Genomic DNA, 26050 nt, shown 5'->3' on the forward strand with positions numbered 1-26050 from the left:
CTTTCCCATCAGGTCTCCAAAGGACTAACTGAGATCCTACAAGGACCAAGCTGGGGTCCACCCTGATGGCCTTTCCAGCTGCATCTCCTGCACTCACCTTCAAGCACTCTCTTCTTCCCTCCCTCAAAAAGCCCCCCCTCAGTGTTCTGTAGGCTGTGATCATCTTCCCCTAAACCTCATTCAGACTCTCTCTCCTTTACCCTTTCTAAGGGTAAACCTTCACCTGCAATAACCATCTTACTACCACACCCACACATCCAAATCCTGAAATTCCTTTCAAGGCCCAGCACAAACCTAAATTCTCTCAAGTCAAACATGAACACTATCTCCTCCCAAAAAGCCCCCTAATTCCCAAATGTCAATATTTCTCTATCAGGCTACAACCAATCACCTGGGTAATTAAAAAAAAAAAAAAATTCCCTGAAGCCTGGGCATCAGCCACGTTGACTCTGTCCATCTCAGGTGTGGCCTAGGCACCACCCATGGAAGTGACCGCTCATGGTGAGACCCCATAGCACTTCCCCAGTACTTGCCCTGCAGCACTTTGTACTTTCTATTTTAATTACATACATAGTGTATTTAAACTGTAAACTTTTGGAAGACAGGATCAGTGTTTGATTTATAGCCCTCAAATATCAGTAAGAACAGTGGCTTGAACTTCCAGGCTGGTCAACTTAAATGCAGAGGTAAACTGAATTTCAGTACTCCTGGAATACAGGATCAAAAATATGGTTTAAAACAAATCCTACCAACACCTGAAAAACTAACCTATATCTCAACAGTTCAGATGTTAAGTTCTACTTGGGTGAACTAGCCTATGCTGAAGAAATAATTTATCCCCCAAACAGAGGAAACATCATTAAAATAAATCAGGTACAGGCTAATCATGTCTGGTTTCATAGATGGTCCCTCCCATCCCCTCTCCCAGAATTCCCTGAATGGGTCATGCTCCCTCACACCTCCACGCCTTGAATATATATATACTATGCTCTTACCCCATTCTTCATCCGGCTGTTACTAACTCATTGGGGAAACACCTTCTATGATGGAAAGTCTTCCCTTAGGTCAAAGTCCTAGTTGAATGGCCTTCTTTGGTACTCCGCAGACACCTGGTAATATTATCCCTATCACAGCACCTATCAAAACAAACTAATATTTTGCTTATCTAGTTCCCTGTCCATTTCTGGGGAGAAGGACTCTCTTCATGGTAACTCAATCATCTTGGATAATATATGGCACTTAGGAAATGTTCAATAAATGTTGAATAAATGAATGAATGAGAAAAAGGCCTTCAGTTTGTTCATCTATAAAAAGGAATTGATATCCAAGGTCTCTTCCAGCTTCATATTCTATTAGAATGAAGGATCAATAAAAACAAATGACAATTACATATAATAAAGATTTAGATTCATGTTTGGAGTGGAACAATTTCTAAATCATTATGTCACAAGTTGCTCATTTATACAAGATTTCCTTTACACATCGTTTTAATATTTAAGCCTAAGACAATAAACTTCTGTCCTATTACTTACTATGTTTGGAGAAATTTCTCTTCACAAAACATTAACTGCTCATCAGCAATCCAGCAACCCTAACTTTAATACAAGGTAATACATCATTTTACATAAAGAACTATAAGTATTTAACTACAGATAGGTGAATATTAAAGCAATTTTTACATTTTGAAGCCTAGATGATAGTAGGTGGGTACCACTAGCTTATAGTCAGTACCTAATACAATACTCAGCCCAGAATAGATGCATATTAAAGGACATATAAGTAAGTAAGCAATCTTCAGGTGCTCGCCCAGTTCGTTTCAACCTCAAATACAGCTATTACTGAAAATAGTCATCTCTGCAATAAAGATGTACAAAAATAGAGATTTAGGTTTGGAATGTAATTTTTTTTATTAGTTGTTCACAGCAATGATATCCAAGATACTGGTATATTATTTCAAAAACAATGAAAGTATTTTTGTGAGGACTTAGAATCTACTGGGAAGCTATCACTTTCCTAATCCCAACTATTCTTTGTACTAACAGATGACTAGGCTACCCAAACTAAACTTTATATATTTATTTGAAAAGCTTTATTTGATTATGACAAAGTTAAGGTAATTTAGATACATTAATTGTATACATTAATGATTAAATTGCCCGATAATTAGACATGAACAAGTGTATACAGTAACAATTACTCCAACTTCATTTTGTAGAGGATAGCAAAATATAATAATGCAAACCCTACTATTTTTTTAAGTTTATTTATTTAAGTAATCTCTACAGCCAACGTTGGGCTCAAATTCATGAACCTGAGATCAAGAGTCACATGCTCTATGACTGAGCCAACCAGGAGACCCACTTTTTAAACAAGCCAAAATAACTTTCATGTTTTTTTCTTTTACCTTGATAGCTTTATTTTTAATTTGCGTGAATATTGTAGTTTTCCCAGGTGCTGCATTTTATATCATTAGCACTCATGTACCATATTAAGAGAAAATGGTTCTAGACCTTACTCTGTAATAATGTGCAATTCCCTTGGTCTTGAACATTTACGTAATGCCAAGGAAAACTCAAAATATTAAAATCTCTTTCAATAATCCTGAGGTAAGACTTGCCCAATGACCTGATCAACCTGCAAGAATGACAGAAGTTCAGATACCCTGTAGAAAACTTTATTTTGATACTCACAGATGTGGGAGACCTTTAAAAACAAAACAAAAACAGGAAGCTTAAGAAGATTTTCACGAAAGTATGTTCTCTTGGAGGCACCTGGGTGGCTCAGTTGGCTAACCGTCTGCTTTCAGCTCAGGTCATGAGCCCTGAATGAGGCTCTCTGCTCAGCAGTAAGTCGGCTTTTCCCTCTAACTCTGTGATCTCGTTCGCTTCCTCTCTCTCTCTCTCAATAAGTAAATAAAATTCTTTTAAAGGGGGGGGGGTATGTTCTCTTCCATGCCTTTTTTAAATGCTATTGCATTATAGAGAGTAATATTAACAAGTGTATCTAGGTGCACGGACACGACGTTGCAAGTACACTAAAGTGCTTGCAACTTTAAAGCAAGATCAAAAAAGTGCTTTCTTACCCTAAAGTTCCAGAAAATACGAGATTTTGATATAAAGCAAATGTCATTTTAAAACCAGCTAAACTTAAAGAGATGTGTTACAACCACAACTCAGTGGTTGAAGAAAGATGGATGTTGAGGCAACCTTGTTTTTTACGTCTAAAGTTACTCCTAGCTGTGTTTTGAGCAAGAAAACTGAGGCTCTTCCTGAAGTTGACCATAGACGAGTCCCAAAACAAACAGGTGTTTTGCAAACACAGTAACTAGAAGTAGCTCAGGCTTCTCTACGCCCAGTTCTACGTCCAAGGACCACAATAACCAACTTCATTCACCACTGTAAGAAGGGGATTGTGAAAAGCTGACGTCTTCAGAGAAAGACCAAGAGAGAAAACTTAGCCATAAAGATCTTCAAGAGAAAACTTGCTCAGCTTCTTGCTTTGGGTCTGAAATGATCCCAAGAGAGTCCTTAAATCCCTGAAGTTTTCCCAATTTATTACCCACGCCACTCCACCTTTTGTATACATTAGATGACAAAACTTTTCGGGACTGAAAACTCAAAAGCAAAACCTCGAGAGCTCAAAGAACACCCGAAAAAGGGGGGAAATCCCGTGGCCAAGTAACTCCCCACCACCAGCACTGACCGCCCACGTCGCACCCCACGCTGCAGCGAGACTGGCACTTACCCACCGCTCGCCCAGGAGACCCAAACTTGGGTGTTTCAAGATGTGAAGCGCAGCACGCTGCCTACTCTCCTGGGGAAGGCTCTTACCTGCCGCACCCCCTCCCTTACAGATAACCCCACAGCACGCTGGGCGCTGCCATTTTGACAAGAAAGGGGTCCTCGTTCCCGAGGCCCTTAACCGGTCGCCCTGAGCGGAGCCGGACCACCCGGGAGCCCCTCACCCATCGCCTCTGCGCCCCCCGCGTCCCATCTCCGCGCTCAGAAAGCTCCCTGCACTGGGGGCCCACAGGCAGAGCGCCGTAATGTAAACGCTCCCTGGAAACCCCGCTCGGCCTCTCAGGCGGCGCGGAGGGCGGCCCCAGTGCAAGGGGCGGGTCATCTGTGGCCGGGGGGCGGAGCGTCGACCTGGGGCGCGCTCGGTAACCCTGGCAACGCGGCAACGGGCTCGCGGAGGTGCTACTTGGCGCTGTGGCGTGAGACTAAATGTCCCCGCCACGACCCCGGGCCGTTCGTGAAGGCGCTGCTTGACGGACCGCACGCACTCGGTGCTTGAGCCTCCGGCCTACGTCCCTCCACAGGCTCAGCCCTTTTCCTGCGGCCGTGCCCCTCTTCCCGCTTCAGCCCGGTAGTAAGGCTGCTGCACGCCGGAGCCTTTCGAGTCGCGGGCGGAGGACGGGAACGCCTCCGTGTCGGCGCCTCCCCCTTAAGCTGCCCGAAGCCCGCCTGCGCCCGCCTCCGAAGCGGCGCGCGACGCCCAGCGCCCCCAGGCGCGGGCCCGTGCTCACCCAGGCCCAGGCCCTGCCCGCTAGCAAGACCGAGCCCCACTGCATTTTATTTTATTTCGTTCGTGGTTTTGCATAGACTGAAGTTTTGTGGGTTAGGTTAAACTCGGGCCCTTCTCGAAGAGGACCCATTTTTTTTTCTTTCCAAAATGGCAGCCTCCAGCCGCGCACAAGTGTTAGATCTGTACCGGGCGATGCTGAGAGAAAGCAAGCATTTCAGCGCCTACAATTACAGGTGACTCGGCGGGCGGCGGGGGCCGGGAGGTCCGGGGTTCGGGGAGCTCCTGTCCCGCGCCGGCAACTTCGGGATGGGGATTCAAAGGCTCCGCCGCCGAAAAGCGTGCCCCTGTCGACCCGCGTGGCTCTCTGAAACCTCCGGGAAAAAGCTGGGGAGGGGGGCTTGCCCTTCATTCTATCAGAGAAGAGATTCAAGTTTTATGATGTTTTCCCCCAAGTCGAATACCGTGGTTCTCAGGGAGCGTGGTTAGTGGTGTGTTTCTGCCACGAGAAGAGTGGACGTGGAAGCTGCAGGTGCTCAAGCTAGGACCCATTTGTCGCATGCATAGAACTTTCCCTAGGGTTGGAAGAGTCAATAGTGTAAGTGAGCAGCCAGTAGCACATGTCCGAAAGCTGAAGCCTCGCTGTAGCCACTCTAATATCCTAGGTGCCTTAACCAGCTTTTTGGGTTGCAAGAATCAAATCTTTTCTCCTTAGGGTACTGGCTTTGAGGAGGGCGTGGGGCGAGGACAGCGTTTGTAAGGAGATTCAAGGAGCTGTAAAGGAAAGAAACTCTCACAAACTTCTGGGATACGAAACGTTTATCTTGGCCTCATCAGGTGGGGATACAGCTTAAAGGATCTTTGCAGTCTAAACTTACATCCCTCAATGTAGCACACAACTTTCTCCATGTCTCTCCCCTTCTCATATTTGCTCCTGTGTTCCTTGTTCATTTCATATATCTTTTGTCTGCCTCACAGCCTCTCCTTGCTTTTTTGCTTCCTTATAACTCCGTACCCATGGTTACTGTATGCATCTTAATGATTTTCTCTCTGCATCCTTTCAGGTTCGGTGTTTTCCTACTAACTGCCTGATCATCTCAGATTTTGAGCCATATTTATGCTAGGTCTCACTTTGGGTGACTGGCCAGCCTAAGGATCGAGTGTCCTAGGACAGAGTCCCGTCAGATAGGCGCCACCCTCCCAGTGGGTATATGAGTTGCCAGGCCCTATGATAAGTAGACCCAACACAGCATTGGTTATGGGACAGAATACTAAACCTCTCAAGCAGTGACTATCTAATTTTTAGATACCTGCATAGAAATGTAAATTTGAGAACAACATCTGGGTCCTACCAGTGAGACCAGTCAAATGGTTGAAAGAAACATTTCAAGGGAGAGCGTGATTTTACTTAATGGCTTTGTCTTTGGAAGGTAAAGTTTATAAACGTTGGAGATACTGGTGGAATTTTTAACAAAAAATTAACCAAATACTTAGCACCAAGAACTTCACCAAGTCTGTTGAAGAAGCCTAACAAAATATACAAGTGAATAAGTGGTAACCAGTTATTTGCAGTCTGGAAGAAGATATTTTGTCATTTAAATTTACCGAGAATGAACAAGAACTGGGAATCAGCAATAGGTCGCACACTGAAGCAAGAGATAGGGTAGATGTGAAAGCACATTGTAGAAAAGTCAAGGAGGAGTTCTCAGAGAATATGTAACCTTCAACAAGTCGTTCAACCTTAGTAGTTTGGTTTTCTTGTTTACAAAATTAGCTTGTTGGTAAGGTAATCTCTGAGGACTCTTACACTATTAAAAATCCTTTTGGAAATGATTTATGAGCCAGGTGGTAAAATCCACATTTGAGGCAAAATTTTTATCAAGTGAATAAATGCCAAGTCAACAGGGGTAAACTGTAGGAAAACCATTCAAAGCTGTACCTGGTGGGCAGAAATTTGGAATACTTTGAGTAATGCTTTTGAACTAAATTTATCATACACTACATGTGTAAATGTATTAACTATAGGAATCTGGTAATCATTTTACACTTTCTTGAAATCATGGACCTAAAACCTGAGATTCCCATTAGTATGATCTCTAAGATAATAAACTTACTTGCTAAAAAATAATGTCCTTCTGTATTAAGGCTATGTCTTATGAATTTCAAAGACAGCCCCTTTCCCCCTTGGGAAGTTCTCTCTATTGGGCAATGCCCTTTAAACACTTTTGTCTTGAGTTCATCCTTTTTTGAGATTCAGCTCAATCATGACCTTCTCAGGACACAGGTTTTCCTAATTCTCCTCATCCACAACCCCAACCTCCATCCAAACAGGTCCTTTTCCTAAGTGTCGTTTTACTTCAGTACTTCCAAAAACTTGTCTGAAGACTGATTTGCCCTGCGTGGTACCAAAACCTGGAGATAGAAAGATAAGAGCTTTGGACTCAGCAAAGCACCTACCATCAGTGGCTTTTTTAACAAACCTCTGTGGGACACAGTTATAGAAACCATTTTCACAAACTGCTAAGTGCTGTGATGGGTATGCTTACGGGTAGAATCAAGAACACTTCCCAGGGGCGCCTGGGTGGCACAGCGGTTAAGCGTCTGCCTTCGGCTCAGGGCGTGATCCCGGCGTTCTGGGATCAAGCCCCACATCAGGCTCCTCCGCTATGAGCCTGCCTCTTCCTCTCCCACTCCCCCTGCCTGTGTTCCCTCTCTCGCTGGCTGTCTCTATCTCTGTCAAATAAATAAATAAAATCTTTAAAAAAAAAAAAAAGAACACTTCCCAGAAGATGACATTGGGTCAAAGGCATGAAGCAGCAAAGTATGCTCAGATAACAACAAACAGTAGGAGATTATTTAATTGCTAGAGAGTTAAGTGTGTTTCAGGGGGTGACAGGATGAGACTGAAGGTGGAAAAGACCACAGATTCAGGGGCCTAGGCACCATGCTAAGGAACTTGGATTTTATTCTTAGCTAACAGGCAGCCAATAAAGCATTTTAAGCCAGAAAGCGGACATGGCCAGATTTGCGTTTTGGGTAGATCCCTGGCAGCAATGTAGAAGATAATTTTGAGGACTACATATAAAGACACCAAATGGGAGTTGATTATAACAATGCTGAGGAGAGATTAGGGTCCTTTTTTTTTTTTTTTTTTAAAGAAGTGTTTTTGTTTTTTAAGATTTTACTTTATTTGTCAGAGAAAGAGAGCACAAGCAGGGGCAGCAACAGGCAGAGGGAGAAGCAGGCTCCCTGCTGAGTAAGGAGCCAGATGTGGGACTTGATCCCAAGACCCTGGGATCATGACTGGAGCTGAAGGCAGATGCTTAACCAACTGAGCCACCCAGGTGTCCCAGAGATTAGGGTCCTCATGAATGCAAGAGTAGTGGTTGATAGAGAAAAAAGACATATTTGATTAATAATTATAGGGTAGGGGCGCCTGGGTGGCTCAGTCGTTAGGCATCTGCCTTCAGCTCAGGGCGTGATCCCGGAGTCCTGGGATCAAGCCCCGCATTGGGCTCCTCCGCTGGGAGCCTGCTTCTTCCTCTCCCACTCCCCCTGCTTGTGTTCCCTCTCTCTCTGGCTGTCTCTCTCTCTCTGTCAAATGAATAAATAAAATCTTTAAAAAAAAAATAAAATTAAACCATTTTAAAACACCTATTTTTAGGGGCGCCTGGGTGGCATAGTGGTTAAGCGTCTGCCTTTGGCTCAGGGCGTGATCCTGGCGTTATGGGATCGAGCCCCACATCAGGCTCCTCCGCTATGAGCCTGCTTCTTCCTCTCCCACTCCCCCTGCTTGTGTTCCCTCTCTCGCTGGCTGTCTCTATCTCTGTTGAATAAATAAATAAAATCTTTAAAAAAAAATTGCAATTCAGGGCGNCACCTATTTTTAAATGAATTAATAAACGCATTACATACTGACATAAATAACACTTTAATGAAAAGTAACCATTAAATTAGTGACAAGAGTGACATTGTTAGACATTTTTGCAAATCTCTTTAATGTCTATCTTAATAAAAGAAGGGTAGATTCTTACATTTGTGTCTGCCTACAGCCTGTGGCTATATCACACGTCATGTAGCCTCTGAGAAATTCCACTGTGCACTCATAAGAAAATGAGAGTGGAAAAGGCAAATGTCTTCTTGGTATTGTGAAAATAGGTTTCCTAATGGATCCCCTGAAAGATCCCAGAGCCCCCCAGTGGCCCCTGGGCCACTCTTGGATAACTACTATAGTGTCTAGAAACAAGATGAGAACAAGCAATGGAGTAGTGTCGCAGAAGTCAAGATAGTCACGTGTTTTGGGAAAGTAGGTCCAATAAATAAAGACGGAAATGTGGTCCCTGGTGTTAGCAGTACGGAGATCTCTAGGGACCTTTACCACAGCGGTATTAGTGAGGTGGTTAAGGCAGAACCTGGATTGTGGGGGTGGAGAAGTGAATCAGAAGAAAGTAAACAGCCACAAAGAGTAGAAACCAACCCACCACCCCAGGAAGTCTGGTTAACATGATATGGGAGTTTGGACAACTGCTAGAGCAAGACCCCACAAGAGGTGAGAAGTGGTGTGTCTGAGAGCACAGTTGGTCTTTGGACAGAAGGAGGGACACTTTTTCACCCGGGGGGGGTGAGGGGTGAAGGAGGTGAAGATGGGAAAGGATGGGAAGTTGTGATTCATGCCATGCCTGACAGCCGGTTTCTGGTTAAAGTGGAAAATAAGTGGATGTTGAGGAAGCACTGTGCTCTCAGATTTATTATTACACATATCAAACACTATTGTTATTATAAGTTTACTTGTGTCTGCCATTCATTCCTTGAAAGCGGAAATTCTGTTTTAGGTCAATATCCCTAGTGCTTAGCACAGTAACTCTGCAGTATATGATTATAATTATTTGTTAAGAAGTAAGAGGAAATTGTATTCAGTGGTAATTTTTATCAGCCATTCTCCTCTTAAAGGTTAAAAATAATGCCCAAATGCTTACCAAATTGAGTATCGGAACTCCTTCTTTCTTCATTAAATATTTGAGTATTAGACTTCTTGTACACTAAGCATTGTGGTGAGAGCTGCAGACCAAAATGAGCCTCCCATTAATGGTAGAGAGTGGTAACTGACCGTTGACCCTCAAAAACAAAAGAGCCCATTATTTTACCAGCCAAGGAGTCTATTTAGGAACAGAGGAATTGCAATTCAGGACTTGCAGGCTATGGCAAACCATAGGCTAGTCTGGAAAACAAGAGGAGAACGTTTTAGAGAAAAAGGAGGAGGTTGGGAGAGGCTCCTTGGAACAAAATACTGTTGGAGGAAAGTGAAGAGTTCAGGGTGGTGATGGTTTCTCATTGGCTGAGTTGTTGCTGGGCAAGGAGAAAACCAAAACCTTTCTGCTGGGGTAGTAATGTGAACTTCTTCCAGTCCATTAGTGTAGTGTAAGGTAAGCTAGATGGAAAGTTCGTGAGTGAGAGGTCCCCCTACAGGGCTTCCTGACTACATTTCAAATGAAACTTCCCTTTATTAATTTTCAAAGTATCAACAGAAGTTTATCAGTAAAGTTCATGGGGCACCTGAGTGGCTCAGTCGGTTAAGCATCTGCCTTCAGCTCAGGTCATAATCCTAAGGTCCTGGGATCAAGCTGGAGCCAGGCTACCTGCTCATTGGGGAGCCTGCTTTCCCCACTCCCCACCCCCCCCCCCCCCCCCCCCCCCCCCTTCTCTCTCTTGCTATCTCTTTCTCTCTCTCATAAATAAAATCTTTAAAAAAAAAATTTATCAGTAAAGTTCAAAGGAGGAAAAGGTGTGGTGCTCATAAGCACCACCTTAAAAATAGATATTAGTAGGAATGCTTTTGACTACAAGTAATAGAAAATCTTTACACAGTATATAAGGGGTTTATTCTCACATAGAGAAGGTCTAGAGGTAGGTAACTGATCGAACTGACTTAGCCACTAGATGATGTCAAGGAGTCTGAGTGTTCGTTTTCCTCTCATGCTTAATACATAATGGTTGTAAACAGCTACTGAAGTTCCAAATATATCCTTATTCAAGGCAAGAAGCAGAAAGAAGGGCATCCCAACCAGGAAAGAGTAAGCTCTCGTTTCATAAGGAAAGGGTAAACTTGGAACCATTCCAATGAATTTCTGGTTATAACATTGACCAGAACTCTGTTACATTTTTATCACTAGCTGGGCATGGGGCTGGAAAATGAGGGTGTAGCTATTCTCACCCCTGTAGTGGAAGCAGCAAAGAGAAAAGGGTTGGGAATCACTGCTGGGCCAGCCAATGGTTAGTGACTGCCGCAGCTAGGAACACGTAGGCACGGGTGGAGGAGCATTCCAGCCACAATGAGGTGTCGGGGAAGTAAAACACAAGGGGCACTTCAGAACCAGAGGCCCTGGATTGGAGTTCCAGCATAGATGACTTTGAGTGCTGGTCGAAATAGCCAGCAAGGAATAAAATCTAAAAGAAAGGTGAGGATAGAAAGGATAAACAGCTAGACTGAAGTCTCACAACTGGTGAATGACAGAATGGGAACTAGAACGCCTCCCAGCCCGCAGGGCACTGCTTTTTCCAGGACTCCACCCTCCGCAGTGGAAACTTCCTACAACCCCATGCATCTTCTGACTTGGCCTTCAAAAGTTTTAGAAACATCAATCCACAGATAGTTATTTTTGCAATTTAGCTAAAGTAGCAAAATAGGCTCTCCCTAGTTTTGTGACTGGTAAATTACTAACCGTTGATAATGTCAGGCCTCCATTACTACTTGCTACACGACTGAATGCAACATGATTGAAGCCTCTGATGGAAGTCTTAATGGATGGACTAAACAGTGGTTTCTATTGAGTAGTCTCTCCTCTTTTTGAACTAGAAGCTCAGGACCGGGAGCCTTGAGCTCCTGGACACAGCAGGAACCAGGCGGATGGTTTCCTCCACAGGTTCCGTACTCACTGTTGCAGATCTTCTGACATTGACCACCTCTTTTGCCCCATGTGCCGCTGATTGATCAAGAATGCCAAGGTGAATAATACTAATTCTAATGTGAGTAGCATCAACACCAAGCACCTTTCCCTTTCTGAAACAGGACAGCTACACTAAACACCTTACTGCCCAATATTCTTTGGCTTAGGAACAAATGGACAAATCCAGTTTGTTCCTAATAGTTCTTGAAAGATCATATACATTATTGCAGTAGAGCCTTGGAGTAGCTAGAATACAAACAGGATGGTCCACCAGCTTTTTGGCGTTCTTAATAAGATTATTAGGATTTTCCCCCAGTAAAAAGTTTTCTCTTTTAAGTCTTGAATGGATGTATGTATTATGAGCAATCAAAGAAACCACAGAATTCTATAATCAGCCAAAGTATAGTTTTGCTCACTATAAAATGTTGAATAGATCATACCTCTCTGTGAAAATTTTTTAAGCTTTATATTATAGGCTATGCAAGAACACAAAGAAGGAGGAGAGGAATAAAAGAGGAAAAGGCAACTCTTAAATTTTCTAAGTTCTTCCCAAATTTACTCTTAAATTGTTCTCAGTATCTACTGTTGAACTCATGGGAACCCTGTGGCACTTTATTAGATTATATTATTTATAGGCATCTGGTTCTTTCTTTCTACAAATCCACACAACAACTAGAGATAGTTCATTTGTTCTGAAAAAAACCAGCTTCTTAGACTTCAAAGAAAGATTATTCATTACCATTAAATATGCTTGAAATTTCATAAAAAAATTTCTTTTATGGTTGCTAAATTCTGCCATGTTGAGTGATGTTGATTTTGAAAAATAAGTAAAATTGTACAGTTGACTTCAAGAAGAAAATATTTTACATATTCAACAGCCTAAATTGGGGGAAAAATAATATTTTTTACTTTTGAGAGTAGAGCTAAGTGTTAAAAAATTATTAGATCTATGTGTCATTGTTGACTTACTAAGTTTAGTTTGTAAGAGTTTCCAGATTCTATTCTATTTATTCTTCATCTTGCCCCCTAAAGCATTTAAAAAACTTTCAAGAATACATACAATAAGATGAAATAATTATCATAATTTAAAAATAATAAACGAGAGAATCAGGGCAAAGAGAAAATAAAGGTAGAGAATGTTGTAAGACAGTAAAGGAGTAAAGCTAGACCACAAAATGCTGTAAGTAAATAGGATTTCTGTAAAGTATCTTCAAGTTATTCTGTGTTGTACCAGGATAATACTTTTTTTTTTAAACACAAGTATACTTACAAAACATTGTTTGAGAACTGTTTAGTAATGAGCATTGTAGAAAATTGCCTGCCTCTTCATGACTTGCATCAATGGCCATATGACTACTTTGTCAAGGGTGAAAGGTACTTCATTTCCTATTTCTTTTCTTCTGTGACCCCTTTCCTGACACTGAATCCCATTTCATCAGGTAACAGATTTTTACCTACGTCTTAGCACTTATCGTCTCAATTAACTGGTATCTCGCCAATTTAGGAAAATTCTACAGAAACCAAATTAAGTAATAAAACTAGATCAGTGACATGAGCCAAGCTGTGAATTTCTAGATTTAGTAAGAGTCAGCTGAATTAAGATGGGTCCTCCTGGGTTTTGTTTGTGTTGGTAACAGGAATGCCTTGAATAGGGTTCTTTCAGTTGATCTCTACCCTCCCATTTTAAGAAGCAGATTTATAATTTCCAAAGTTATGACATTGTAACTTATCACTGTGACATCTTGGTTATCTGTGTGGCTTCATACCCACTCATTATTGGAATTGTCTTTGAAAGTATAGCCGGGTTTTTTTAACTCAAATGTTTTGACATTTAAACCAAAAAAATAGCTCAGAAAAATCTTTCATGGGGCACCTGGATAGCTCAGTCATTAAGCATCTGCCTTCGGCTCAGGGCCTGATCCCAGGGTCCTGGGATCCAGCTCCGCATCGGGCTCCATGCTCCGCTGGGAGCCTGCTTCTTCCTCTCTCTCTTTCTGCCTGCTTGTGTTCCCTCTCTCGCTGCCTGTCTCTCTCTCTCTCTGTCAAATAAATAAATTAAATCTTTAAAAAAAAAAAAAGAAAGAAAAGTCTTTCATGACAAATAAGAGACATGAAAGTGGCAATGACTTGATGCTAGAACTTCTCTGTTCTTTTCTTTTACACCTTATTTCTTCCCCTAATATTATCATTCCTGAACTAATTTGCTTTAAATATTTTTTCAATATTATGAATGAGAATCATGAGCACGGCAGTCTTGGCTTAGAAAGATTCCTGGCCTTTGAATCAAGAAAACTTGTTTTGGGGGCACCCAGGGGCTTAGCTGGTAGAGCATACCATTCTTTTTTAAGGATGTATTTATTTATTTGGGAGGGTGAAGGGGGAGCAGAGGGAGAGAGAGAATCAAGGGAATTCCCCACTGAGCATGGAGCCCAACACAGGGCTTGATCCCAGGACCCTGAGATCATGACCTGAGCCGAAATGAAGAGTCGGATGCTCAACCACCTGAGCCACCCAGGAGCCCAGAGCATACCACTCCTGATCTCAGGGTTGTGAGTTCAAGCCCCATGTTAGGTGTGGATATTACTTAGAAAAGAAGAGGAGAGGAGAGAGGAGGGGAGGGGAGGGGAGGGGAGGGGAGAAGGGGGAAAGGAGAAAAGGAGAAAAAAGAAAAGAAAAAGAAAACATGTTTCGAATGTAAGGTCGATGAGCTCTGTGACCTTGGTACAAATCGTCTACTCCCCAGTATGTCATCTATAAAATGAAGAATACTAAAGTTGCAAAACTTTCGGGGGGAGTGTTTGGCATACAGCAGGTACTCCAGAAATACAAGTAAATTAGCTACTCCATAGTTATCTTTTACACTGGCAGTCCAAATGCCAAATCATTGAAATTCGTAGTAGCTAACAGTGATTTAACCAGCTCAAGTTAAACTTTCAGAGTCACATTCTGTGCCAGGTATTTATTCCCAATCCAAAAAAACTATCACTGGAATACATAGTTCCAATATGATGAGATTGGTTTGAGCCTTCATCCAGCTAAACTTCTTGGATACCTGCTATGTGCCAGACCCTTTGCTCCCTGCTAGAGGTACAGAAATAAACACAATGTGATTTGCCTAAGGATCTTTGCAGTTCAGTGCCCACAGGAATACATTCACTGTGAATTTTACAGCAGTGTGGTGGCAGTGTACTGATAGAGAACCAAGCAGCGTATGGTGGGGGCAGACAAGCAATGCGACATAGCCTGTCTAGAAGGGGAGTGAGGTTTAGAAAGTAATGGTAGCTGGCCTGAGCTGTAAAGATTCAGTAGGGATTTGCTGCTGAAGGGAGGCAGAAGCAGAGGGGATAGATGTTTTTAAAAAAAAAGAGAAAGAGAGAAAGAAAGAAAAGAAAAGAAAAGATAAGATGTAATTGGTGCTGGGCATGAGGAACTGCCAGCAGTTTGGTACCACTGATGGCATACAGAGGGCGACGGTGAGAGTAGGCAGATTACAGAAGTGGGACCACAGATGACAGAACCTGGTGTGCCCTGCCAGACTGCTGGGACGTGTTGTTAGGCAGCGGAAAGCCATTAGGGATTTTCAGCAGACTATAGGTACACCTTTAGCTGGATCACCCCAAACATGAAGGGGATTGAAGACACAGAGGCCAGTTAGGAGGGAATGGCATTAGTCCCGTTTAGTCCTGATGGTGAAGGCCAAAGTAGAGCAATAGTGACTAATGGAAAGAAAATACTGGTTTTGAGATACCTCGAGAAGTAGAATTAGCTGGTCTTTGTGATTGGTTGAATATGTTGGATTAGAGGGAATGACTCGAACTTCAGTGAGCAGAATATAATCGGAAAGAGAAAGACCGTTCAAAATGAAACATCACATATCAGGGACAGTGTCTCTGTGGTACAAGGAAGATGTTTCCTGTGAGTACCTATGTGTGTGGTGATACAGCTTCAGGAAAGTGTCTGGATGTTTCAGACACGATTTTTTTAATGATTTTTTTGTTCATTTGAGAGAGAGCATGAGGAGGGGGAGGGGCAGAGGGAGAGGGACAAGCGGACTCCCCACTACGCGGGGAGCCCGACATGGGACTCAATCCCAGACCCCAGGATCATGACCTGAGCCACAGGCTGACACTTAACCAACTGAACCACCCAGGCACCCCTTCAGACACAATTTTAAAGCATCTCTTTGGCCCTAGATGTTAACTTAATCTGCAGTATTATATACGCTTAGCTCACTTTTGTTTCTCCAATTATGTATCTTTCATATATTAATTTTCTTTATTTGCCAGTTAATATTCACCAGTGTTCAATTAGTAGATTTTATTTGTTCTCAGAGTAATTATTTGTTTTATTTATCAGATGACTCATTAGATGTCATTAATGCATCTGTTAGCCTTATATTCTTTTGTTTCTGGGGTAATTTTTGAGTGGATTTAGTACACCCCCTTTTGCCTAGTTTAAAATTACTTCTGTGATCAATTCATTATAATTATATACATTATTCTATACCATATTCATTTAATGCCCTCATCATTTCTTTTTACGCATCCACAGTTTGAGAGTAAATACACATATTTTCCCTATATAATTATCCCTCCCTGGTGTCTGGTCCCTAACAGTGATGTTGTCTTAACCAGAAGTCATTTCTATAGGTAGAAGTATCTCATCTAAAATCTCCTTTGCCCTTTACTAAGCAAAATACTAAATTAATTAAGAAAGCTGTTCCTTGAAGCCACGCTGGAGCCAGAAGAAGCCGTTGATCTCTATCCTGGTCCAGTTGTCTCTTACTCATTCAACAACTCTTCATTGAATATTCACAATGTACTCGAGTTCAGTGTTCTGTTTTTTCCCTTCTCAGACCAACTATGAAAAGACTGCAGGATTGTGGCAGACCTCTAAACTCATGGAGGCCTAAAATAGTAAGCCCAGCGTTTCGTAAAGGCAACCGAATGCTTTAACCCCAGACTTGAAACTCTACAGGAAGGCAGTCTAGGGAGGTGTTAAGTGAATTAGGGCAGACCCTGCTGGGCAGCGTCCTGGAAGGGATGTTGCTCATAGGCTCTGCCCACCGCAGGCCCCAGAATCCTGACTAGAACATTCAGTCTCAGCACCCAGTTTCAGCACCTCTCCTTCCTCAGGTCTGAAGGACTGCCTTCTCATAAGACTCTGATGTGCCCAAAGGTCTCTTTGTTCCCAGGGTGGTCCTTCCTCTTTTCCCTCTTTGTGCCTTCCCTGTAATTTTATCACAGTCCGTGGTTTCATTTGCCACCTTGATTTGGTGTTTACTCCCAAGTCTGTTTCCAGCCCAAGCACCAGTTGCAATAGGCAACTCACACACATTGAGACCTGCCCAGCTAAGCTGGGGACTGGACATTCGTCCAGGATTCCTTCTCTTTACTTGGCTTCCTTTCTTCCACATTCTGCCTGGACCCTTCAGGCCCACCCCCTCCTCTTCATTGCCACTAGCTTAGTCCAGCTCATCGTTACTCTTCTTCTGGGTGGCTGCACCCATATTCTACTGTCGGTCTCCTCTGTACCCCTAAATGCAGGTGCAACTCACCAAACAGGGTGCTAGGCCCTGGGCTAAGCATGGTAGGTGGATGGTTTCTGTGAGGAAGGAGTACCATGGTTTATCCAACTGACGTACCTTATAAGAAGCAGAGTGAAGATTTGATCCCAAAACTTTGGCTCCAAGATATGCTTGCTCCCCCCCCCCCAGCCACTCTACTCTCCCTGTTTAAATGCACCAGAGGCTGGACATGACTTTTGAAGTAAAATTCCTTCTTCGCTTCACATGTGTTCCCCTATTTGTGTTCTGTCTCCTCTCTTTCCATCTCTTTTTGCTTCAGCCCAATCAGATTTCTCCCATTTTTGTAATGGTGCCATGTGGGTTTGGGCCTTCGTGTGATCACATACTGGTTCCTGTGTTTGAAACACACTTCCTCCCTTTGTACGGCAAATCCCTATCATCCTTCAGAATTTTGCTAACAGGCTGACTCTTGATAAGCTCTCTGAATCCTCCCAACCCCACTCTATTTCCTTATGGAACAATTTAAATAAAAAATAAAGGGGTGCCTGGGTGGCTCAGTCAGTTAAGCATCTGCCTTCAGCTCAGGTCATGATCCCAGGGTCCTGGAATTGAGCCCCAAATCAGGCTCCCTGCTCAGCCGGAAGTTGGCTTCTCCCTCTCCCTCTGCCCCCAACTCATGCTCTCTCTCTCTCTCAAATAAATTAAAAAAATCTTTTTTAAAAAAATAAATAACTTTTTAAGAAAGGAAAAAGAAAAACTTTAGTTGCTTCTCATTGCTTCTGATAAAGTTCAAAATCCTTACCGTGGCCTGCGTTTGCCGCAGGGTCAGTGTCCCTGCCTCTCTGGCCTTGTATCACCTTCCCGTTTGGGGAGTGCGCTCCTCACATTGGCCTTTCCTCAACTTGCTTAAATCTGTGCTGCCTTGAACCCATGCCGTTCCTCTGTCTCTCAAAGGTCTTTCTCTGTTCATATAGGTCACCCCTCCATGCTCACTCACCTGAACCCGAGCAAAGGCACGCCCCAGTGCTGTAAGCTCTCACAGCCCTGTGACTAGTCTGTCATGACACTGTACCAGGTGTAATTCTGCATGGACTTTGTGATCACCTCCACAACGTCTCCCCCGCTAGTCTGCCCGCAGGCTGCAGGAAGTCAAGGACCATGTGTGGTTTTGCTCACCACTATCACTGCAGCATCCAAGCCAGGCACGAATGGGTGCAGCAGTATGTGGCAAGTGTATGGGTCATATCTATGGTGGTTCCTCCGTTGTCTTCCAGACACTTTGTGCAAAATCCTGCCGTGCTAATTCCCCCATCACTCTTGTCCTTGTTCACTATATTGTCATCCCCAGGGCATAGGGACCATGTTTGAGTCAACTTTGCTTTCTCAGTGATATCACACTGGAAAAGCAAAAGACACATATGAGTGAATGCCGTGCGTACAGGTAACTGCTTATTAACCAGGATAAGTGAAAAGATTTCGATGAACTACCGGGGTGGCAGTGTTTAGGGTACAGATGGTCACGTAATTTTCTTTAACTTCCTTCTTCTTCACATATCTGAATACAGAGGAATCTCAGAGAATTTTAAGATAAGATTTGGTTTTCCCAACCAAATTTATATCTAGCCTTTTCACCCCCAGAAATTCACCTATTATGTTTTAAAAAGGCCTTCCTGCAAATGAAACCAGCTTCATTTCTTTCTCTTTGAGATCACTGTAAGGTGTACGTAGGCAAGCCCGTTACTAACAAGTGATCGCTCAATACTAGGGTAGTTGGTTTGCAAGCCACCTTACCAGACTTGAGGAAGACCGTTAGGTGGTGCAAGCTGCCCCAGAAGCCCCTAGGAAGGGCCTCCCAGCCTCCCCTCCCCCGCCCACTGGCCGCAACGCTGGCTCTCTGCGTCTCCTGTTTGGAATGCTCACAGGTACGTGCTACACCACTACCGGCCTGCCCATCCACATGCACTTCGCCACGGTTGCTGAGGCCTCTCACAGGCTCGAGCTACGTGAACGTAGAACAGGTCCTGACTTCCATCCCAAGCTAGGGCAAAACTTTCTGACAACAGAGTGAAGATCTCAGGTTTGGGACCGTTTCTTCCTGCGTTCTGGCTAAACACACGGACTACATCAGACAGGATTCTCTTCTCCCTTCCCAGTGCTCCTGGTCTTCCATCCTCAGCCAGATACTCTCCGTGCCCTGAGACCTTCAGACTTGGTCTGTCCCCTAAAGGACGGGCAGGGTTGGGGGAAGGGGCTCTATCACAGGGATATCCTGTCAGTAGCATTGTTAAGAGGTAGACCCGATTCAGAAAGCAAGATGTGTGGGCCATATGGTTTCTTCAAAGCCACTTCCTTTTCCTTCTAAAAAAATAAAAACACAAGGAAAAATTCTCCAAAACATTGAGACATCTCAGGTGATGAACAAATGAGACATCTCAGGTGATGAACAGAACTCGGTATGGGAAGAAGAAAAGTCCATGTTGCCAGAAATGTCTGTCACTGGTAGTGATTGTGGACACATTGTTATCTTAAGATGCCACCATTTGTTTCACTGAGAAAAATTTTCAAAGGTCAGAAGAATCAGTGCAAGATAGTAAAGAGGAAAATAAGCGTCTTTGTTTTAATTAATTAAAGATAACCAAAGTGCAAAAAAAAGACTTCTTGTTTCATAACCTCTACTACTAACCTATGCAGCCGTCTCTTGGCAATATTGTTATTTCCACAATAATTGACTTTAGTCCACAATCACCTGGAAAACCTCATGTATTTCAGGCATACAGTTATCACAGAGGATTGTCTCCCAGGCATCCTTCTAACCCTGAGGAATAAGAGGGAATCCAGTGTTTATTTTTACTGTATCTTCTGGGGGTTTTTTTCTTCTTTAACGATGAAGGAAAGAGTTATTACCTTTCAACACAGCCTGTTTTCATTTTGCAATTCCTTTATATTTTCATTTGCCAGCCTGAAGACAAATGTGTTCAGAATATTGGAATCTAAGAAAAGAGAATCTGGTTGATTTCTTTTCTATTCTCGAAGTCTTTAATATGTGCAGGAGAATGGGAGCTATGGACAGCAGGGTTTGAAATCTGCATTCTGTGTGCGCACGGTCATAAATCTCTCTGGAGTCCTGAGGGTCTGACTCTGTGATGGAGGCAAAACACCTGGGTCAGGTGTGGGTGGATCAGACAGATGAAGTTAACAGAATGTGCCCTTGAAGGGTTTCCTGGTTCCTGCCATATTTTGAGTCCTTGAAGAGCAGAAATCTTGTCATGCTCATGTTGTGTTTCTTTTAAACCTCCCCCCCCAACTTTGCCTAAAGTAGGGACCCTCCTAAAAAGTGCAAGCAGGCCAGCAAATTATTAAATGAGAATTTATGTGTGAAGGCTTTGTAATCTATGAAGCTCTTTCAAATTAAGGTGGCGGTATTATGGTTGGGAGTGTTTGAGTTTGTCTTAGCTTGAAACAATCTTATTTTATGACATTGCTAAGGATGAAGGGCTCTGTTAGAATCCCCAGTATTCCTGAGTCAGACCAGTGCCGTGTATCATTATTTTGTGGCATGTCAGTTGTCCACGACCAACACTATAGCTGCCTTTAGGCCTTCTGTGCCTACTTTCCTCTCCATGGTCCTTGTGGATGGTAACTTTTTGACAAAGACACTGACATACAGCCTATCTCTGGGAGCCGTATTCGTTCAGTTAACAAATATTTATTGAACTTCCACTGTACACCAGGCATTCTGCTGGGTGCCAGTGATACAGCAGAGCATAAAACTTACCAGAGTCTTACATTCCTAGAGTTTTCATTCTAGTAAGATTGTGCTATAACAGAAGCCTTCCAACACTTTGATAACTAGATCCACTGGAGGTGGTAGTCTCACACACACTTGTTGTACCAAATTCTGCGCTCTGCCGAGGCTCTATTACAGTTTCATTCCAGTAGTTAAAAGCGTTGGGAGAACTGATTTTATTCAAATTCTGATTAAAATAATGTTAATAAAATCAGTTCCTTGCCACTGAGGCTTTTCACTGCCTCAGGGATATCTGTTCCATATTCACACAGATCCCCCCAGTGTTTAGAGGGAAGGAAGAAGAGAGGGGACTCCAAAGTGAATTAACACTGATGGATCACATGCTGTGTATCAAGCACTGTGTATCATGTACTTTAGTAGGCATTGTCTTATTCACTGTAGAATCACTATGAAATTGGTATTATCATTCTGTTTTACAAATACGATCATAATAATAGCTTTTTTATACTTACCCATTTCTCATGGGCCAGACACAAGTTAGGCCCTTCCTTGCATTATCTCATTTAACCATCATAAAAACTCCACGAAGCAGATCCTTCTAATTTCCCCCAATTTGCAAGTAAGGAAGCTGCAGCTCAGCAGTAAAGTAGCAAACCTGAATGATACAGCTGATGGGGAGCTAAGTTAACACCTGAGTCCTGCAGTACCAGCACTTTTCCCCATGTTCCTTGTGGCCTCGGGTTAGGAAGCCTTCTCAGCCTCCGCCTGTCTCCCCAGGTAGATGCGGCTCTTTATCTTTGGGTGGGCTTCTTTCCATAAGAGATGTGTGTTCCGGTGTCCTGCCAGCTAGATGCAGGTAAACTCCGTGAAAACCCCCACTGAGGAGCTATTGCCAACATCACTGTGGATCTCATTCTACTCCTATTATCCCTTGACTTCAAAGTGCAGGTCAGAGTTTGGATTCTATAACTTTAATTTCCCTAAATAATTTCATTTTCTTGGCAGTCCTTGCTTTCCGTTGGCCTTGTTTACAAAGCTAAAACCCACATTGAATACTGCTGCTCAGGGTTTACAGCTCCGTCTGGGGGAATCTCCCAGGGATACCTTGACTTTGGAATAGGTTGGTGACCCCTTTGTGTGCTCCTCTTTTTTTTTTTTTTAGATTTTATTTATTCCTTTCGACAGAGAGAGACAGCCAGCGAGAGAGGGAACACAAGCAGGGGGAGTGGGAGAGGAAGAAGCAGGCTCCCAGCAGAAGAGCCTGACGTGGGGCTCGATCCCAGAACGCCAGGATCAAAGGCAGACGCTTAACGACTGAGCCACCCAGGCGCCCCTGTGTGCTCCTTTTAAGACAGAGGATAAAACATGCTTAAAATTGTCATTTCACAGTTGATATTGTTGATATTTTAATAGATGTTGCTCCCAAGTGATATATTGTTTTAGATTTCTTAAGTAAATATTTTGTAATGTGTGTGCATACCCTAAGGCACACACAAAGGGTGATATAAACTGAAAATAAATTAACTTGGGCACATGCCATATTCCAAAATATTAATGAGGGGTAGGATCAGTATTAATGAAAATAATATTTCTGCCAAGTAGTAGTAAGGGGAGAGAAAAAAAAGAAGAGGAAAGGAAGATAGGAGGCAGGATCTTATCAGAAAGAATAATCAAGAGAAGCAGAAAGAGTGGGCAAGGTCAGTGTGCCGTGAGGAGAGGTTCTCAGCAGTAGAATACAGGTGAAGACTAGCTTCGGCAGAGCTGGATTCATGACCTAAAGGTGACCTTCCCAAGGAGAATCTGTGGTGCTGTGAGTCACCTTTGCACAAGACCACATAGCCCCATTGACCCTGAAGGAAGGAAATATTTCTGGACCACGGACCCCAGTTCCTTCCTGATTGGTGCCGAACTGGAGTTGTGGAGATGTGAGCTTCCCGCTGCCATCATCGCCTTCCCTCCCATGCTTCTGTCTGCTTATGCTCTTGTCTTGCCCCGTGTCTGCATCTGTTCCTTTATGGGGATGACTAGAATGGTGGCTGGGAGCCTCTGCCAAAAGGAACCTTAGAACAACCAGCTTCTACAGGAAAATATTACTCTAAAAGAACCGATAGCCAGTCCTGTAGAAAAAAAGACCAGTGTGGTTTGTGCTGTTTGGAGTATAGATGATTCCCTGATAGCCTGCTCATGGTAGGTCTACACATGCTTTCCACTGTCCCCTTCAACTTACTCCTCATTCCACTGCAGTCTGGCTTGCCAAATTCCTTCTGTTACATTTTTGGCTTTGGCCCTTTTGCCACCAGGATCATCTTCTTTCCTTCCCTCCCTGACATCTGGACACCACTGTCTAGTGGTCTCCTCCCTGTTTGGGACACTCGTCCTCCTCTCCCTCTCTTCCTTCAATATGGGAGCTCCATTCCATTGCTTCCTGACCTTCTCCCACCCTCCCTACATGTGCTCATCAGTTGTGGCTTCAACCCTGTGTGATCTGATGACTCACCCTGGTTTATCCTTTCCCCTAGCCCGCAAACCCTTCTTTCCAAAGCCTTCCTTCACCTTCTCACTATGCTACCAAACTAAATGTGTCTACACAGAATTCTGCATCCGTCCCAGCAAACATGGCCCTCCTGCATTCCTTCTCATTGGATGTTCAGCTCTCAAGGAAATCACTTCACTTTTTCTCCTTATTTTACCCATAGTCCGTCTTCTTGCCCAGTGGATTGTCTCTCCCGTATTTCTCTTGCCAGCAGAAATTTTGTGTCCCCACAGTGATTGCCTTTGTTAGCCCTCCTCTGTTCCTGTCTGGATTTTATAATAGCCTTCTACAGATCTCTGTGCCTTCAGTTCTTAATGCTACCAGGCATCCTTCAGCTTGTCACCAGAGTACTTTCTAAATCCAAATCTGATGGTGCCCCTCTCTGAAGTCATGCATTTATAAGTAGCACCAAGGGTTAATAGAAGCAGAATTCTTCCCTAGAAGCCAAGATTTATCAAGATAATTTGACTAGCTAGACTTCAAATGCATAAATGCCGAATGAGAGCCCAGTAAATATAAGCCATAGTCTAGACCTATGAATAACTATGTCCAAGACATTATTATGTTTATCTATATGAAATATGTCGAGTTTGCTTGTAAAATTCAGGTATTCAAATAGATTTCCTTTTCTGCTGCTGGAAAATTAAGAATTGACCCTGAGTCAAAATTTGCATTTGTGTCCTATCATGAAGAAGCGTTAGCAAAATAAATAGGATCATAAAATTAACATTTTATTGTTCTTCAAAGATCTGTATTCACTTCACTACTCTCACTGAATTAAATTACCCTTAGTTATTTGTTTAAGGGGAAAAGAGCAAGTCAACTTGACTGAATAAAATATGGATGATTTATAAGGCCCTTGGACTTTGTCTTACTTAAATGCTTATGAATTTCTTAGCTGACTTATCTTGTGCCTATATGAGTTTGGGTAATCAGTGATGTGTCTTTACACACAAATTCTCTAATAAGAAAAATTTTTTTTTTCTTTTCAGATTTTATGTATTTGAGAGAGAGAGAGAGAGAGAGAGCATGAGAGGGGGAGGGTCAGAGGCAGAAGCAGACTCCCTGCTGAGCAGGGAGCCTGACTCGGGACTTGATCCTGGGACTCAAGGATCATGACCTGAGCCGAAGGCAGTCGCTTAACCAACTGAGCCACCCAAGTGCCCCAGAAAAATTTCTTTTTTAACATGAATATAGAATTACCCTGCAGAACTTGTCTTGAATGACGGTAGCTTTTTTTAATACTACATCTTGCTGTATTGTGGTTAAATTAAATTTCCTTGGGCTAGCCTGGGAACCTTACCATCTTTTAACAGTGTTCCAAATTTTCAGTTAAGAAATAAGAAATTTTGCAACCTCATCTTTTCTCAAATGAACTGAAAACAAGCTGCATTGAATTTTATTCCTTATTTCAATATGTTTTTAATTAGTGAATCAGGATTGTATGTGTGTTGTAAGTGAGAAAATCAGGAAAATAAGGGTAGGAAAACCAAAATGAGACGTGGAATGAGGATAACAAGCAAAATGGGTGCTGAGAAGACAGGACATTTGGTAGCCAGGAGCACCTTCCAGTATGGCTCCGAGCTTCACAGTAGCCTGTGCAGAGAGAAGGTCGTGAATGATTACATGAGTCAGTGTTCATAATATACAAGCAGCCAGTTGCTTAGAAATACAACTCTTCTGGCAAGAAAACTCAAGAGATTTCTCATGAAGGGCAACATCCTTAACATAAATAGTCAGTTTCAAAGGACAGTTTCTCTGGCATCTGCTAATGTGGGCTGATAGCCCCAGAGCACAGGGAATAAGGCAGCTCCACAAGAGACCCAAGATTGTAGGTCCTGGCGCCACCCACAAATAGACCCGAGTATCCAGGGGAATAGGTAGAGGACTGACCTTTCAGTCATTCCTACAGAGATAGTACTTACTTCAGTCAGATACTTGATATGTTTTGGGCAGCAGTGAGTGAAATTATACTCCCAGGCAAAATCTAACCTGAGTAGAAAGGGAAAGCTTTACCTTTCCCTTGAGGGAATTGCCGTGGACGGAACCAGAAACCTCTGAGAACTTTGGATCCACTCCACTTCATAGCACGCCAGTTCTGGACCTTCAGGGTTTTTTTAAGAGGCTGTTATGGTGGACTATCTTTTTTAAGCAAAATAACTTTCAGATGAGACATTCAAATAAATCAGTGATAAAATGAGCCCCTGTGTAACTAAAATGGTTTATCCTACAGTATTAATTGAGCTAGAAGCCACTTAAGATGTAACAAAAATTAAGACTTTGATTTCAGAAAATTTTATCTAAGGCTGAGTTTTAAAATTATATTTTGAGACCACTCTCCATGTTTGTCAGAACCTCTTTATCTGCATGCAGGTATACCTTTCCCTTTATGTTCAGGGAGGGCGATATTTTAGTTCCCCCTTATCCGTGGTGGGGGGACACATTTCAGTACCTCCAGTGGATGCCTGAAGCCACAAATGGTACGGAACCCTATAGTATTACACAAAGTTTTTTTCCTGTACATACGTATCTTTGATGAAGTTTAATACATTAGGCACAGTAAGAGGGTAACAACAATAGCTAGTAATAAAATAGAACAACTGTGAGAATATGCTGTAACAAAAGGTATTTGAATGTGGTATCTCTCTCTCTCGGAATACTATTCTGTACTCACTGTTTTTCGTCTGTGATGGTGTGAGATGATGAAATGCCCACACGAGGAGATGACGTGAGGTGCATGACGTAGGCACTGTGATATAATGTTAGGCAACTGT

At 42.9% G+C, this 26050-nt stretch overlaps 2 protein-coding genes across 16 annotated transcripts in view; one reads left to right on the forward strand and one right to left on the reverse strand.

Moving 5' to 3' along the window:
• The window catches only part of FARS2 (phenylalanyl-tRNA synthetase 2, mitochondrial), a 558277-nt gene extending 554167 nt beyond the window's left edge, over nucleotides 1-4110 (reverse strand). For 7 of the 13 annotated variants that reach the window (XM_019795025.2, XM_034660376.1, XM_034660371.1 and 4 more), the window contains exon 1: nucleotides 3745-4109. The gene's annotated coding sequence lies outside the window, so the exon portion shown is untranslated. Of the gene's footprint in view, nucleotides 1-3744 lie in introns of all 13 variants that reach the window. The other 6 variants (XM_034660377.1, XM_034660375.1, XM_002915037.4 and 3 more) reach the window with 4 other exon arrangements.
• A 57-nt stretch (nucleotides 4111-4167) lies between these two features.
• The window catches only part of LYRM4 (LYR motif containing 4), a 158299-nt gene continuing 136416 nt past the window's right edge, over nucleotides 4168-26050 (forward strand). Inside the window, exon 1 of one of the 3 annotated variants that reach the window (XM_034660381.1) lies at nucleotides 4168-4760. In XM_034660381.1, the coding sequence (XP_034516272.1) occupies nucleotides 4675-4760 (86 nt within the window). In that variant the 5' untranslated portion in view covers nucleotides 4168-4674. The remainder of the gene's footprint in view (nucleotides 4761-26050) is intronic. The other 2 variants (XM_034660380.1, XM_034660382.1) reach the window with 2 other exon arrangements.

The sequence above is a fragment of the Ailuropoda melanoleuca genome, chromosome 5 (genome assembly GCF_002007445.2).
Source record: "Ailuropoda melanoleuca isolate Jingjing chromosome 5, ASM200744v2, whole genome shotgun sequence".
In the NCBI taxonomy this organism is placed as follows: Eukaryota; Metazoa; Chordata; class Mammalia; order Carnivora; family Ursidae; genus Ailuropoda; species Ailuropoda melanoleuca.